We start from the raw sequence: 14,500 nt of genomic DNA, 5'->3' as shown, positions 1-14,500 counted from the left end.
GAGGGAGCCATACAGCCAGTAGGATATATGAGGCGATATCAGCGAGCGCGAGCGCGTCGAGCGACAGCCAACACCACTCAGGCGAACGAGGATCGCACCGACAACGCTACTGCGAACCGCAAGCGACAGAGCGACCAAAAGAAAGGCCCTAGGTTATCGAAAGAACAAAAACAAGATACTGTTCGAGCATCGGTAGTGGCTAGGTAGTCTTCGTGTCGGAATCTGCAGGTTGCAGCATACATACCATTGAATCTTAACAAGTGGATAGTCTTGAAGGTAACGTATACTCCCACCCTCTCATATTCCTTATACAACGCGATAGTTGCTGTCACCCTTAGGTACCTAGGTACCGAGGTAGTTGGGTAGATGCCTATCTGTGTTAAGAATGCATGCTATTCTTCCTTCAAGGAAATTGGCACCAGATTACGCAATGCTGAGTCTCTGAATGTTGGATGAGGCGTGCTGAGCAACCCTGCAATGGATGATTGTGACACCTGATGGTGGTGATGGGTTCTAATCACGGGCGGCGCGCTGAGGTTTGCCGAGCTCTGACGGAATCTGCAAGCACCGGGGCTCCGGCGAACGCCACTTCAAATAATGATCGATTGAAGCCAGCCGAAAGAAGGCTGCGCAACACACTGCTCGTGTTATGTGCCATCTTCGAAACTCCACTTGTCTCTTGTGGCATGATGACTGGTTGTATGCCAGCCTGCGCCACTGTCTGTAGCTACGCAAAAGACACTAGAACATTAGCCTGCTAGTACATCTAGCGCAAGCCAAGGTGAGCCTGTCTGTGAGTGGACACGTAGCCCCGTTGGTGTTGCTGCCTCGCGTCAGCCTTCTTCCAACACTATGACAATATGAACGATAAGTTTTCTTTAACTTCCATCAAAGTCCGGTATGGTGTATCGGCTAGCATCCGTCGCTTTCATGAGTCAATCGTGTCAGCTTCCGACGAGAGCCGGGTTCGATTCCCGGTACCGGAAAAAAACGATCTTTTTGCCAGTCTTTTTGTCTTTGTCTTTTTGCCCACCTCATAGAATAATGCTAGCAATGTTCCCTTCCATTGTAGTATTCTGTTACATGTTGAGATGTGTTGTGAAGCCTGAATCTGCGCCTTCCGCAGCTCGAGATGGACGCTGATGCCAGCTGCCCAGTTGGTTCGGTACCGGACACACATCGTTCTTTTTGCCAATACTTCTTTTTGCCCGCAGCTCAAAACTCAAGACAGTCAGATGCTATATTACGTATAATCTGTGAGTACCCTTCAACTCTTTTTTGCATGTTCACATCTGTCGTAAGGCTCGAGTCTACGCAAAGACGGACGCTGAGGCCATGTAGTGATCCATGGATGCCATCGCCTGCCACGTGAAAGCGCGCTTCGGCGCGGGCGCGTCTGGCCTTGCAGCAACTCCCCCACACTAACACCCCAGCACAACTATCGCGTTCATGGCGAAACTCGCAACACCAGCTTCTGGCTCGAAGACATCAAACCCTTCCGCACGTACTAATGGCCATGTGCGATCTGCTGCGCTCGAAGCTGTAAGCGCACGACCACGCCACAAGCAACGCCGGCCAACCAAGCAAGCGTCTTACGAGCTCACCAACCATGCCAAAGCCTACCTCGAGGGCGGCCAATGTATGCGACACCAACTGTTGCGAATTATTAAGCTTACACTGACTAGATGCCAGCGGGTATGACTTCCTCTACAGCCTCCTCGCCGCGGGCACAAGCATATCGAGACCCGCGCAGCCATACATAGGCTTTCTCGCACCGCCGGCATACATCGCCTTCGCCTCTTCCATGGTCGCCGACCCTAGATTCACCACCAAAGCGCAATCGCGAGACGCAACCAAAGGCTCCGATGCTGCGCTACGATATCTGCAGTGCGTGCACACGACGATAGACGACCCCGCATACCCGACTATAAGGAAAGCGTTCATGTTCCCAAGAGAGCGCAACAGGAGGAGCGCCCCCAGCTACAGGGCTAGTGCAAGCTTATCACCCCAGCTGAGCAGCGACATCAAGCGAATAGCGGGCGAGGCTGCCAACGAGAAGAGCCTGTGGTATCGCGCAGACGACTTCTGGCATGCTGTGGGATGGGCGTTCAATTGCGCGATAAAGCACAAGAAACGGTGGAGTCGGTGGAAACTGTGGCTGAGGGTCATGCTCGACTTCCTCGAAGCCGATTGGGATGTCTGCGTCAAGCAAAGCAACCAAGAGGGAGCGAGCGACGAGACAACCGTCCAGCAGAGTCTCCTTTGGCACTACATAGCCGGCGACGAGACAGCAATGAATCGTGCAAAGAGGCGCCGGATCATCAGAGCTGTACTCGCAACGGCGACACCCGACTCGCTCAAAGACTACCCGGAAGTCTGGGAGAGGGAGACAGCAGAGCCGAGACGTAAAAGAAATGAAGACCAGCCAGTGGGTGAGGTTGACTTCGAGACTGGGGAGTTGGCGGATTATGGTAGCGACGAAGATATGCAGGACCCATCGGACAACGGCGGGGATGAGAGTGGCGACGACACGTCTTCGGAAACCAGCGACAAAGGGATTAGGAACGTACACGACGCCATAGAGCGCCTTGGCGGACAGGACGCGATCGAGCTGCGGCAGCGTCTCATAGCACTCGTAGGTACCTTTTTGGTCGGAGTCGACGACAACTAACAACAAACAGCTCGCCGAAGTGGCCGTGGAGCTACCGGAACTCTTCACCCGGATATATGACCTCTGCGACAACATCTTGGAAGAGTTCAGTCAGGTCCCGACTATGACCTTTCAGGTGCTTTTGTCTACGATGAAGCTACCCGACGACATTCGAGTCGCCTTCACCGCGAACCTTCTACATGGTATGATAGCCAGCAAGCCACCGAGCTTCTTTCTCCGAGACCCTACTCAACAGGATTTCGAAAAGACTCTTCTTCCACTGAAAGGAACAACGCAAAGCTTTGCAGCAAACACCAAGATCTCACTCATACTGGAACAGTTGTTCATGCACATGATGAAGAACAATGCTCTTGCTCCTAATCCAGCTCTTCGCAAGGCTATGGAGGCTGGTATCCAAGCGCGACGTAGTGTATATGGTACGGGTAAAGGCAAGAGAGGCAACGCTGAGGAAGAAGAGCAAGCGAAGAAGCTGCTACAGGAAAGCTCGGACAGGCTGTTGGGATTGCTTGAGGTATTGGAGATGGCTCATGGTAAAACTCCGCAGTCGACAAGAGTGAAGGAATCCGCACTGCTCTCTTTTGGTTCGGGTTCGTCGCTTTCTCCTGCGCCTGATAGCGAGACCGAGCCTGAAGACTGAAGAGGAAATTAATAGTATTTCCTCAGGAATCTCGAGGCCGCTTGCTATCAACCAAGAAGCAGCAAACTGGACGACACTGAGGTTTGGGCACTCAGTCCCGCCTCGTTTGCGCTACCACGTTTTCGATACCCAAACAACCACACAATGAAATACTGGCGTATTCGTTTTCAACCGCGCCGCAACAACATTTAATTACGAGCTTTCATCTCCCTCGGTACCCCGTGCACGGTCGCACTGGCCCCATGTCTGTCTTTATTTCGTCGGATATGCAAAACTAACAATTTACTGACACCCATTGGTACACTCGTTTGCGGAGCACGGCCCCCACCTGCTTTACTTTCGGTACCAGCTTCTCGACAAGTACACCAATACCCGTACAATCCACCGAGCAAAGCCGCAATGGCTCCTAAACCTCCGCCCAAGTCCAGACCCACGCAGATCGCTGCGATGAAGGAACGGAGAACTTTGCGCACTCTGATCGTACGCTAGCTTGAGGATCATGCGTAAAAGTGGCTATGCTGACAACGAGTCTAGACCGACACTATTACCGAGATTGAGACGTACATCAAGGACCAGCAACAAAAGAGTCTGAGGTTCAGGTTGAACTCGATAGGACTGCGAGTCGACCGCTCAACAGCTTCCACGTCATCATCGACTCCCATACGACTCATCCAACCTGGGGCAGAGGATATACTCCTCGGTGTACGGAGACAGTCTTTGAAGTCTACACTGCTCGCGGAGCAAACACCACACCCGCAGATCAATCAAGAAGACGAGTGGCTCACGTTGCAAGAATGGTTGACTCGATGCTATGGAATTGCCTCTCATCTGGAAGATGAGCCTGACGATTCAAAGAAAGAGTCTCTAAAGCACGCAGTGGCAGCGTGCATCCGTCATCGGCACCGCACCGACTTCGAATTCTGGAAAAAGACGGCCAATGTTAACGTATGTTTGAACCTATTAGAGCAGGACATATCCTCATATAGCAAGCATGACCTTACAGACCACCCTCTGGGGGGCCCTTCCAGGAAAAAAGCCGACCGCCACGAGTCAGAGTCCGCAGAGCCTCCAAGACTTACTCATGAAATCGCTCTGGAGATTGATGTACACCCCCGTTGGACACCGTTTCTCACTTGGATGGCCGAAGATCTTGAGTCACTCAACCCCGCTCCTCTTACAATGGCCGACTGGTGGAAGTCCAACGGCCAAGCTTTCCAGTTCCTCGACCTTCCCGAAGAACTCCGATACCTCGTATACGATCAAGCCATCGGCCCCTACATATGTTTGTCGCTGAGCAAGGGCGACTCCGACGGAAACCAGCATGTCAGATTGTCGCGCCCCAAGCGCCGCTGCGTAGACATACATCGCTTTGGAAAAGTCGGTGTTGGCGAAAGCGAATACCAAATCCAACCGAACATACTTGCTCTCACCTGTCAGAAAATCTGTTATGAAGTCAGAAAGGCAACATGGGAGCGCACGACAGCACTGCTCAACGGGTATCATCACCCTTCCATATGCCCCACTTATCCTCATGTCTTCATCCCCTACCATGCTATGCGTCGTATCGAGCTCAACCTCTCCACGTCGGATTACTTCCGCTTCCTCGGCCTAAAGTGCGAACGTCATCAGGGTTTCGTCGAATTGGACAACGAGATGACACCCGCAATCGCACAACTGCGCGAGATACCAACGTTGTTCCATCTACATCTCCACTTCACCACCCGTCCGCCTATACGGATTGGTCCTGGTAATACGTGGAGGTCATTGGACCCTTGGCTGAATATCGCAGGGAGTAGGGGTACCAAAGTAGTCTCGTGTCAGAAGGTCTTCGTTCACTGGTTCTTCACACTGGCGTGGGCGGATATCAGACATATACCCCGAGTCACGTTCTCTGGTCATGTTAAGAGACGGATACGAATGATGTGGGAGTTCAACTTTGCTCTTAGTACTCTAGACAAACGGAGTGATTCCAAGGCTGGATCAATCGCACGGATACAGGCTACGCCGTGGCAAAGACTGTAGGTAACCCACCCTGAAAAATGGTGTTGACGTTGCTAACGACTCACGTAGGCCCCCGGTATGCAAGTGCGAAATACCTTGCGATTGGTGGAACGTCCGGGGCCCGTATCTTGAGGGCCAGGATCCGAATTTTCAGCCTGGTGCTAAGGATGTTTATGATTACGACTTCGATCCTGAGGAATTCGATCGATTCGATTGCATGGACTGGGATCATCCGCGACCGTCATATTGGCGTTGTCAGTAGGTATCAAAGGGGCTACGGCTTTAGCGCATATGAACTTAGTTGTACATCTTGCGCAACGCGCATTTGTTAGCATCCTGTCTACCAAATATCATAAGAGAAGCTCTTCTTCCTTTGCTACTTGCCCCGTGCTCCTTGTTTCCTACGCGCCTACCCTCATCTTCACCTTACTTTGATAGTAATGTCTTAACATCCTTTGAACGGATACAAGCACAGCTCACTAGGCTGATTGAAGCTTTGAATCAATCTCAGTATACAGCTGAAGCTGCAATAATGACATCATCTACTACATGCAGAGCGGCAGACACGAAAAGTCTTGCGAGGGGAAGATAGAACGTATAAACGATAGTATTATATTACATCACCTTGGCAATGTGGGTATATAGAGCAATGAGCCTGCCGTTAAGAACACGTTCCCTGCGGCAGACTACGCTGAGCACATCATACAGCGAACAGTATACCGCTTAGAAGACGTTACCCTTAGTCTGCTTGCCATTCTCCTCCTCAAGCTTCTTGACGTTGATGTTCTTCCAAATGTAGATGCTAGCCAAGCACAGTGGTACAAAGCACGCACCAGTGATGACCATCTTGCGTTGCACATCGGCATAGGCACCGACAACGGCATCGCGCTCTGGCGTACCATCGAGGAACGATTGCTGCAAGGTGATGTTTCCGAAAATCGCCCTGTATTCGGGCTTGCTTTCCTCGGGCAGGCGCATGAGTAACTGTCCAGGGAGGATGTTGTTCCACATGCCACCGGCGATGGCATATCCGATGGATGAACCGAAGCTGCCAAAGAGACCCCAAACGGCGTTGACGACGGCGATTTCTTGGTGAGTGACGGGAACCATGACGGCGAGCTGGGCGCAGGTGGCGAAGAAAGCCGTACCGAGACCGACGAGTACTTGAGTGAAGGCGAGAACACCGGGGTTGGTGGAAGGGTTTCGGAAGGGGATCAGGAGAGCAGTACCGAGGAGAACAATGGGTACACCAGTGTAGGCCGTCCACTTGAAATTACCGGATTTGTGAATCCACCATGCGATGAGCGGACTGAATGTCGACGAGGTAAGCGAGAAAGCGTTGAGGATATATCCAGCGTGGGGAATGCTTTGCCTGTGTACGACGAGCAAGTAGGAGTAGAAGTATCCGTTCCAGCAGAAGACGGACAGGAACATGACGCAGTAAAGCAGGCAGGAGCCAATGATGGTGCCGTTCTTGAGGTACTTCCAGGGTAGGAATTGGACGGGCGCAAACTTGGCTTCCCAGATGTAGAAGACGGGGAAGAGGCAGAGTCCGAGGACGATGCAGGCGATGATATACGGGGTGTTCCAGCCCTGGGGCGCGTAGGCGACGAGACTGAAAGGCAGAACAAAGAGACTCCACGCGCACATGATGAGGACAATGCCAAGGACTGGGTCGCGCGTTAGTAGCTATACGGGTAAACCTTGAGATGAGTGTGTAGCTTACTGTCGAATTGTACGGCGTAGTACCACAGCGATTGGAGGAAGTTACGATCCGACTTTACGTTCTTGACGAGACCAGCCAACCTAGCCTTGCGGTACATGATCATCATGAGCACCAACGCGGGAGCGCAGCAACCGACGAAGATGATAATGAATGCACCGAAAGCCCATCGCCAGCTGTTCTGGTAGTAGAACATGTCGGCGATCACAGGTGCGGCGAAAGTGCTTGCGATACGAGGAGTTCCGTTGAGGGTGAAGATGATCATGCGGTTCGTTAGGCTGGTGCAATCCGCGGCCATGATGTCGGCAACAAATAAAACACCAATGTGACCAGCCCAGTAGAGGACGTGACCGGCGATGTAGGTCTGTACGTTGGTGCAGGCGGCCTTCATAGCCATACCGGCGACGACGACGAGCAGCATGAAGAAGAAACCCTCCACGCGACCAAAGATATCGATGACCTTGGCAATGACGAGAGGAAGGCAGCCACCGAGCGCAGTTGCCATTACGCTTCCGACGTTCAGGAGACCGTGTGTACCGAATGCCGAAGTGATGAAGGGGTTGAGCGCGGCGTCAATGCCATTCTGCAGGAAAGCGACAAACTCGATAAGGTAAATGCTACACGGACAGGTCAGTCTTTGAGTTTCGCGGTTTGAGCGGTATTGAAACATACAAGACCAGCATCGTAATCAACGTCTTCGTGCTCCAAATCTCAGTGATTGCGCGCACCCGCTGGACACCGTTCTGGAAGGTTTCCGATTCGACAGACTTGGTCTCTCCATCGCTGCCAGTCTCGTGGGCATTGAAAGCTTGATCGCCATTCTTCTCCATGTCGATATCTCTTGAGGGACGACCAAAGCCCTCTACAGGTCGCACGGCGTCAGTCGCAGCCAGGTTCGACATGGCAAAACAAGGATGCCGGAAAAGTGCCGGGCAGGGCAGGGTATGAAATTGGGATGCAGGTGAGCGACGATCGTAACACAGGCAGCGCTGCCATACTTAAGTATACCCTCGGCCCACTCTCCGAAGACCGGACAGGGAATGTCAGCGCAGTTACAGCGTCTGAAAAATTTGCCATGTGTATCCCACCCGGTGGCTTGGGATCATCTCCCACTGTGCAGGTATCTCGTATGCCCAGAGAGCATTAGGCGCGGCTAGATGATCAGATAAGTGCTAGATGATCAGATAAGATCCAATCTCGCTGTGAGCTGATTGCTGGCTCGTCTTGGCTGTGCCGCAACTCTGCATTGCCAAGGTCTTGGCCCGGGTTGTCAGTGGCGGATGGAGCTCCCGGCTCATCGAAACGAGCAGTGTGCGCCGAAGCTTCAATTCCGTGCGGGACCAACCTGAGGGTCTCGCCTTGTGGATGGAACCGTACGAGGAAGAGCATCCTCGTTGAACAAGCGCGTCGTGGTTGCATGATCCAGTTTCGCGCCGTTCCTGGCGTCTTCTAGCTGGCGACACTAGCAGCCAGCGTGGGAACTCCATTGTGAAGAGGCCCGACTGTTCACGAGCATGAGCAGAAACTTCTTCGCGTCCAAATCTTTGCTTGTGGCTGTTTTAATGGAGACATGTGGCTTTCGTAGTGCTGTTGCAGGATCATGAGGTGGATGTTGTTGGGAAAGAGCTCTCCCCTCATGACAGCTAGGAAGCGGCGCTAGCCGGTCTTGCTGGTCACGATGACATCTAATCTTATCAGATCATCGCATCTAGCTCGGCTGAAGCGGCCATTTGACAGGAACTGGCCACCTTCCGCGTTAGACGGTGGGGCATGGAATGAAGAGTCGGGTCCTGCAGGGTCGTGAGGGGCCGTTGTGGTATTGGAGACGCAGCCACTATCACCAATGCCCCACTGTCTCCTGGTCGCCACGATGTTCTGTCGCTTCCCTCTCCTAATCTTTCGTGGCGTCCGAGAATGCACTTAAAGCGGTACAGTCTGGAAGAAGTGTTTTCCTTCAAAACTGTGGGTATTCGTATGAGGGATTTTCAGGTACACGGCTGCGGCGACGAGCGCGTTGAAGCCGCGTCATGACTGTGGTCGACCCGTACGGACATGACTCCGCTGCGCAGCATATGAACAGCCATTAGGATATAGGTCGCACGATATACTGCTTTACTTAGAAGTCGTCGACGGGAACAACCCCATAGACGTTATCTATAGCACACGAGTTGTCAAAGGTCAAAGCCATGCATGCCTAACACAGATTCTGTGACCTCAGCACACGCAATTGCTGAGTTATGCGAATGTAGGAGCTGCTGTCATGCGAATAGCAGACACAACGTTTGCAGCTGCTTAGGTCAAGATAAAGATTCTCTCAGATATTTGGTACGCCGTTGTACCTACAGCTTCCCTGACATCTACACTTCGATGTAGGTACCTAGGAATGCGCTTTTCACGTGATAGCATCGGAAGGAAACGGGTCCAGTTGTATTCAAGGGTTGATGCTAGTGGAACCCATCCCACGGCAGTACGGTACAGTCTCAAAAAGCGATTGTTTCTAGTTTGCAATAGGCAATGCAGTAGTCTATTCTGTGTTGGATGTTTCGTGATTGATGGCGTGTTACGGAGTGACCTCGGAATGCGGGATCGGAACTGGGAATGATGAGGGGGTCCGCTCACGTGTGGCTTCCAAGGCTGGCTAGCTTCGACTCTTAGGGCAACGAAGACGCGCCAGCTCCTTCTTTCACTCTTCTACGGCATCTAGTAATTTACTAACATCCCTCTGGGGATGCGATCATATCATGTCTCGATGTATCTCGTGTCACAACCTCGAATGCTCGCGCGAGAACAGCGAAAGACTATCCACGCTCGGTACAACAATCTGTCCCGCAACCGGGTCAATCGAGCATCGACTTGCCAAATTAAATGAATCGCAAGCTGCAGCCGAAGATACTATACTCATCAATGTGCACCTTCATCGTACGGTTTGTCAATTCAGATCAGAGGCACCGATCACATCTTCTCATCTCTAGTACCGTCGTTGTCGCACACTGGATCTCAAACCTGCTTCACCTGCAGTACAGACGAGCTACCGATGGTGGTGAACACATTCCAAGGTTGGCTACCAACTACCTCCGCTTCATCTATTCCGTGTCTCTCTCAAAGCGCTGCATTCCGTTATGGTGCATCGGTCGTACTGTTGTATGCCTGAGGCAGAAAGAGCTGCATCACTGTGATACGGACAGACTTCTTGTTACATTCGAGAAATCGCAATAGTCCCAACACTAGCTCGTGCATCTCTCTTCTCTACATCGGGAGTACAACAAGAAGAATGAGAAATTACTTGGTACGGTCACGGTTCACGCCGCCGTTCTCAGGAATGTGCTCGCATTCCTCATATGCGGATACGTCATCGTACAAATTTACGATCACTCCTACCACTACTAGCTCGCAGTCGAGTGTTTGCTCACCTGCACGTACCACGATTGCGCGTGGTGGAGTTTTCTTGGCCTCCAGGCTGCGACTTGCTCTTCTCCTGACCGCGTTATAAGTGCTTCCACCTCTGCCCACAACGAGCTGGCTACACGCGAAAATGTTTCTGTTCTTCCTTCTACAACTCGCCGCACTTGCGGTCGCAGTCGCTATCAACGAACCAGTCCCCAACTATGGTCCCTTCTGCGGCACTCCCTCGCCCACTTTCGAAAATGGTACTAAAGTAACTGATTGGGCGGAGTACTTCGAGGAACTTGAGACGATGTCTGGTCAGAACGGCCAAGGTGCTACCGACGCCTGGGGCTCGAGCCCTGGACCAATTCGTTGGCCACGCGACTCGACCAACAATGTCGTTATTCCATACTGCTTCACACAGGAGTGGGATCGCCACAATATCCGCCACATCACTGAGAGTGGTATGGCGAAGTGGGTTGAGTAAGCAAGAGCACATCTATAATGAGATGTGATGAGTGTCGAACTGACCACTCTAGGTATCTTGGCGGCGCTGCGGGTAAAGACTCCGGCCACGCTATCAGCTTCAAAGAGCGCTTGACCAGCGATGGAAAGCCAATGTACTGTGCACCCGTCAAGAAATACCGAGATGGCTGGAACGCAGGTATACCTCATGACACTGTGGCCATCGAATTCACCGACGGCGCTGGCTGGGGTGCCGCTGTGGGCCTGACGCAAAACGGAAAGCCGTGGCAGAATCTGGTTCGCCTCGCCGATGGCTTTACGCTCGGCGGTGTTCTGCACGAGCTTGGTCACGTACTGGGTAAGACATCACCAGCGACCGCAGACGACGATGCTAACAATCACAAGGTATGGCGCATGAACACAACCGCAACGACCGCGAAAAGTACATCAAAGTACAATACAAGCAACTTGCTGACTGGGAAGACGTAAGTGGCTACCGCTATCACTGACACATACTGCATACTAACATCACCAACCCAGTGCTGGCACCGCGCCCGTCAGGCGGAAGGTGACCGCATCACCGAAGACGGCCTCTGCCTATCCATGTACCGCGCCCTGAAATACCAATGCACCTGCGTCGCTTTCATCAAGAACTTTGTGGAGCCCGGCTGGCCCATCCAAGCTGCCTCTGGCTACGACCTCGCGAGCGTCATGCACTATCCTAGCCGTAACGGCTATGCAAAGGCAGATTGCAATGACAACGGTGTGAACTGTCCCATCCAGGCCTACCTCGACTGGAACGATCATGGCGAGGGGCTTGGGCTGCTGGAACGCGCTACGAAGCCGAGTGAGATGGATATCATTTGGGTTAAGCAGAATTACCCTTGGAATGTGGATGCTTGAGTGTTGGGTGTAAGATCGTTCAGCCTTCGACGCGTCTAGAGGTTGATAGAATGGTGCATAATGGCTAGAGCGGCTGTCGCAACAAGGCCTCTCCACGAGAAGTTAGACTGATGTGCTCGACGGCCATAAAAAATCACTGATTATGAAAGCGCCCGTTGCCCAGGAGTGATGCATGGACATTTTGCACCGTTTGGTCAGAGCATGCAATAACCGTTCCTTCGTCCGTGGATGCGGCGTGCACTCCACCGTCCCGTCGCTCGCCAGAGTGCATCCATCAGTCAGCTTGCAGAGCCGCATCGAGGCTGTGCACCTGCCAACCTCAACAAGACGACCGCAGTCTGCACCAACCGTTCATTCGGATCTCTTTCGTGTCGCACGGATATCAGTGGCTTGCGCAGCCACATGAGAAAGTTTTCCACTTCGTATATGTTTCAAGATCTGTCCGGTGCTCTGTCGCGCTGACCGGTCATGCAGCAACCTCTTCTGAAGACAAGGATTGCTGCATATATGGAGTACAGAACGCATGCATTTGGGCTGACAAACATTCAGCGAATAGGAAAGAGGAACGTGCGAATGCTGCAGCGGTCGAGTGGATTTGTCGGTGTTCCTGGAGCTGTCTTGTGTAAACGGTCAGCAGGGGTGGGATGGTATTACACATCAAAGCCAGCGACGGGTAGGCTTTGACAATCGTGCATGCGCTGAATAGACACGGAGCGAATGAGAACGAGAAACGTGCAAGAAATGGAGGGAGCTGCATACCTGGGTTTTGTCTTGGACCAGAGTTTCCTCGCAGCTGCTGCCGCCTGGACTATGGCCGCATCGCAATTTGGACACCGGACATATGACGACCCTGGGTTGATATTGCCGTATATGCGACAACTTTACGATGATAAAACAGACCCTTCCACGTCACTGGCGCTTGTAGCGCTTTGTTGTACTTACCCTGGGTCAGTGATGGAGGAGCCGACTCGGCCGAGGCGTTGTTCGCAAAACGGCTGACCGCAGTGCATTCGGTATCTCAAATATGGTACAGCGATCTCCAGCTTTGCACCACGTCGATAACGCAGGACGCAGGACGCAGGCGGATGGTTGCACCTGCTCAATTTGTAATGCAGGGAAAGTAGGAGGCTTGGTCAGATCTTGCTGAGAAATTCTCCCACAAGCCCGCTCGACTACACACGCACCCGATCGACGGTCATATGTCTCTGCTCATGCCCATGGAGGTGGTTACCTTTCCAACTCGCTTGATAAGCGATTGGAAGGATTATGCATACTGTCGTGCGCATTGCCCAAGTGTCGACATGAATGACAAACCCTCGTCATACCATCGCATATTACTGGCACGCTGAAGGTCGGAAAAGTTTCGGTCGAGTAGCATTACCAATGTTGAAGGCATTCGCATGCCGTAACACGACGCGTACCCAGCTGTTGGCTTTTGGGGGCCGCATGCGAATGCGACAGCGTGAAGTCACGTCGTGCGCACCTGGCCCGTGTTATCGAATAGGCTTTTTGACATCCCAAGAGTTCCCCCGGTTAGGCCTGGGCCCACTGCTACTCCAGGAACGCTGTGGCACATCTTACACCGATCAGCAAACTCTGTTCCTCTTATGGTCTGGCTTGTGGCTAGTGCGGTGAGCCTTACAGCCTGCGCTACTCGCGCCCAGCATCTACGTATACCTCGTTCGATGAGACGGAATGGCATTTCATCCGCCGATCGGGACGAGTGCCTTTTGTCTCTGGGATCCTGACGCGGCTGCGCGTGCAGATTGCATACGATGACCAAGAAAGACCCAGAAGCTGCAGAATGCTGAGGTTACACGGTCAAAGTACGAGAAAAAAAGAAAGTATGAGCATGGGTTGCTTGAGCAAGTGGCCCCTGCTGTCAGTCAGCCATCCCTGGGCGTTGCTTGTCCTTACTGAGGTGTGTACGTGCTGTCAAATTCACTCACCACGCTTGGCGCGCTTGCGTGTACCCAACTCCTGGCTTGAAGTCGCGCAAAGCGAGATGGTAAGACGCCGTGATAGCAATGGGGGCGGATGAAGCAGACTTCGTTGGCCGGCCCTGACTAGTGACGCTGTCAGACGCACGCTGAGAGCCTCGAGTCGCTGGCCCAGCGGCAAGCGCGGGGCTGGAGCTCTTCTCCAGGGCCCACGCGTTCTCTGCTCGACGACCCATTAACGTACGTGCTATGCACATCAAAGGAGTTGGCGACGCGCAGCAGCCGACGATGTCAAGATTCAGCCCCCCGATCTCGTGCGTTTTCTCCTGCAGCGCCCGGCCGGTGAAGTTTTGAAACGGGCTGCCAGACGGTCGCAACACGCGGCTCGGCAACATCACCACGCCCGACCCTCGCTCACGCCTATCAGGAGTCGCATTCCTCTCGCTTCCGCCAAACTACCCAATCTTCGTGCAGGGCTCACGGCCATCGCAGCTGAGATGAGTTCCCCTTTGTAGCAGTTATGACGCTTTTGCCGGTGGTTACCTTGGCGAACCTACCCCAGGACAACGTCTTGGCTCTTGTTAGCTGCTCGATCGGGAAAGGGCATATGCCTTGGTCGTGAGGCTTCAACGTGGTCGTGAAGACGGCCGCTGTGACAGTCATAAGTGTGCCATGGACGCGTATGCGCAATACCTTCTTGCTCATTTCTGCGGATATACTGACTTGCTCACTTGCCAACCTCGTTCTCACCTTGCACATCAATACTATATAGTCGC

The 14,500-nt window shown here is 52.8% G+C and overlaps 3 protein-coding genes and 1 non-coding gene across 4 annotated transcripts; 3 read left to right on the top strand and 1 right to left on the bottom strand.

The window, feature by feature from the left end:
- The first annotated feature begins 894 nt into the window (after positions 1–894).
- Positions 895–986, top strand: J4E87_010993. Its single transcript has one exon. It is a non-coding gene; the product is annotated as a tRNA-Glu (tRNA).
- Positions 987–1,449: 463 nt separating this feature from the next.
- Positions 1,450–5,330, top strand: J4E87_010992 (uncharacterized protein; the record flags this gene model as incomplete). Its single annotated transcript, XM_049382560.1, has 4 exons — positions 1,450–1,639; positions 1,686–2,635; positions 2,682–3,182; positions 3,843–5,330. The coding sequence occupies 4 exons, from the start codon at positions 1,450–1,452 to the stop codon at positions 5,328–5,330; spliced, it is 3,129 nt and encodes a 1,042-aa protein (XP_049227736.1).
- A 702-nt stretch (positions 5,331–6,032) lies between these two features.
- On the bottom strand, positions 6,033–7,934 carry J4E87_010991 (uncharacterized protein; the record flags this gene model as incomplete). The annotated part of the gene is made up of 3 exons (XM_049382559.1): positions 6,033–6,979; positions 7,036–7,649; positions 7,705–7,934. 3 exons carry the CDS (start codon positions 7,932–7,934, stop codon positions 6,033–6,035), a joined length of 1,791 nt encoding a protein of 596 aa, XP_049227735.1.
- A 2,630-nt stretch (positions 7,935–10,564) lies between these two features.
- Positions 10,565–11,784, top strand: J4E87_010990 (uncharacterized protein; the record flags this gene model as incomplete). The annotated part of the gene is made up of 4 exons (XM_049382558.1): positions 10,565–10,899; positions 10,956–11,239; positions 11,287–11,366; positions 11,422–11,784. 4 exons carry the CDS (start codon positions 10,565–10,567, stop codon positions 11,782–11,784), a joined length of 1,062 nt encoding a protein of 353 aa, XP_049227734.1.
- Between the last annotated feature and the right edge of the window lie 2,716 nt (positions 11,785–14,500).

The sequence above is a fragment of the Alternaria ethzedia genome (assembly GCF_023757985.1).
Source record: "Alternaria ethzedia strain BMP 0044 chromosome Unknown scaffold_61, whole genome shotgun sequence".
NCBI lineage: Eukaryota > Fungi > Ascomycota > Dothideomycetes > Pleosporales > Pleosporaceae > Alternaria > Alternaria ethzedia.
The sequence above is the reverse complement of the archived record's forward strand: the minus strand, read 5'-3'. Positions and strand labels throughout refer to the sequence as shown.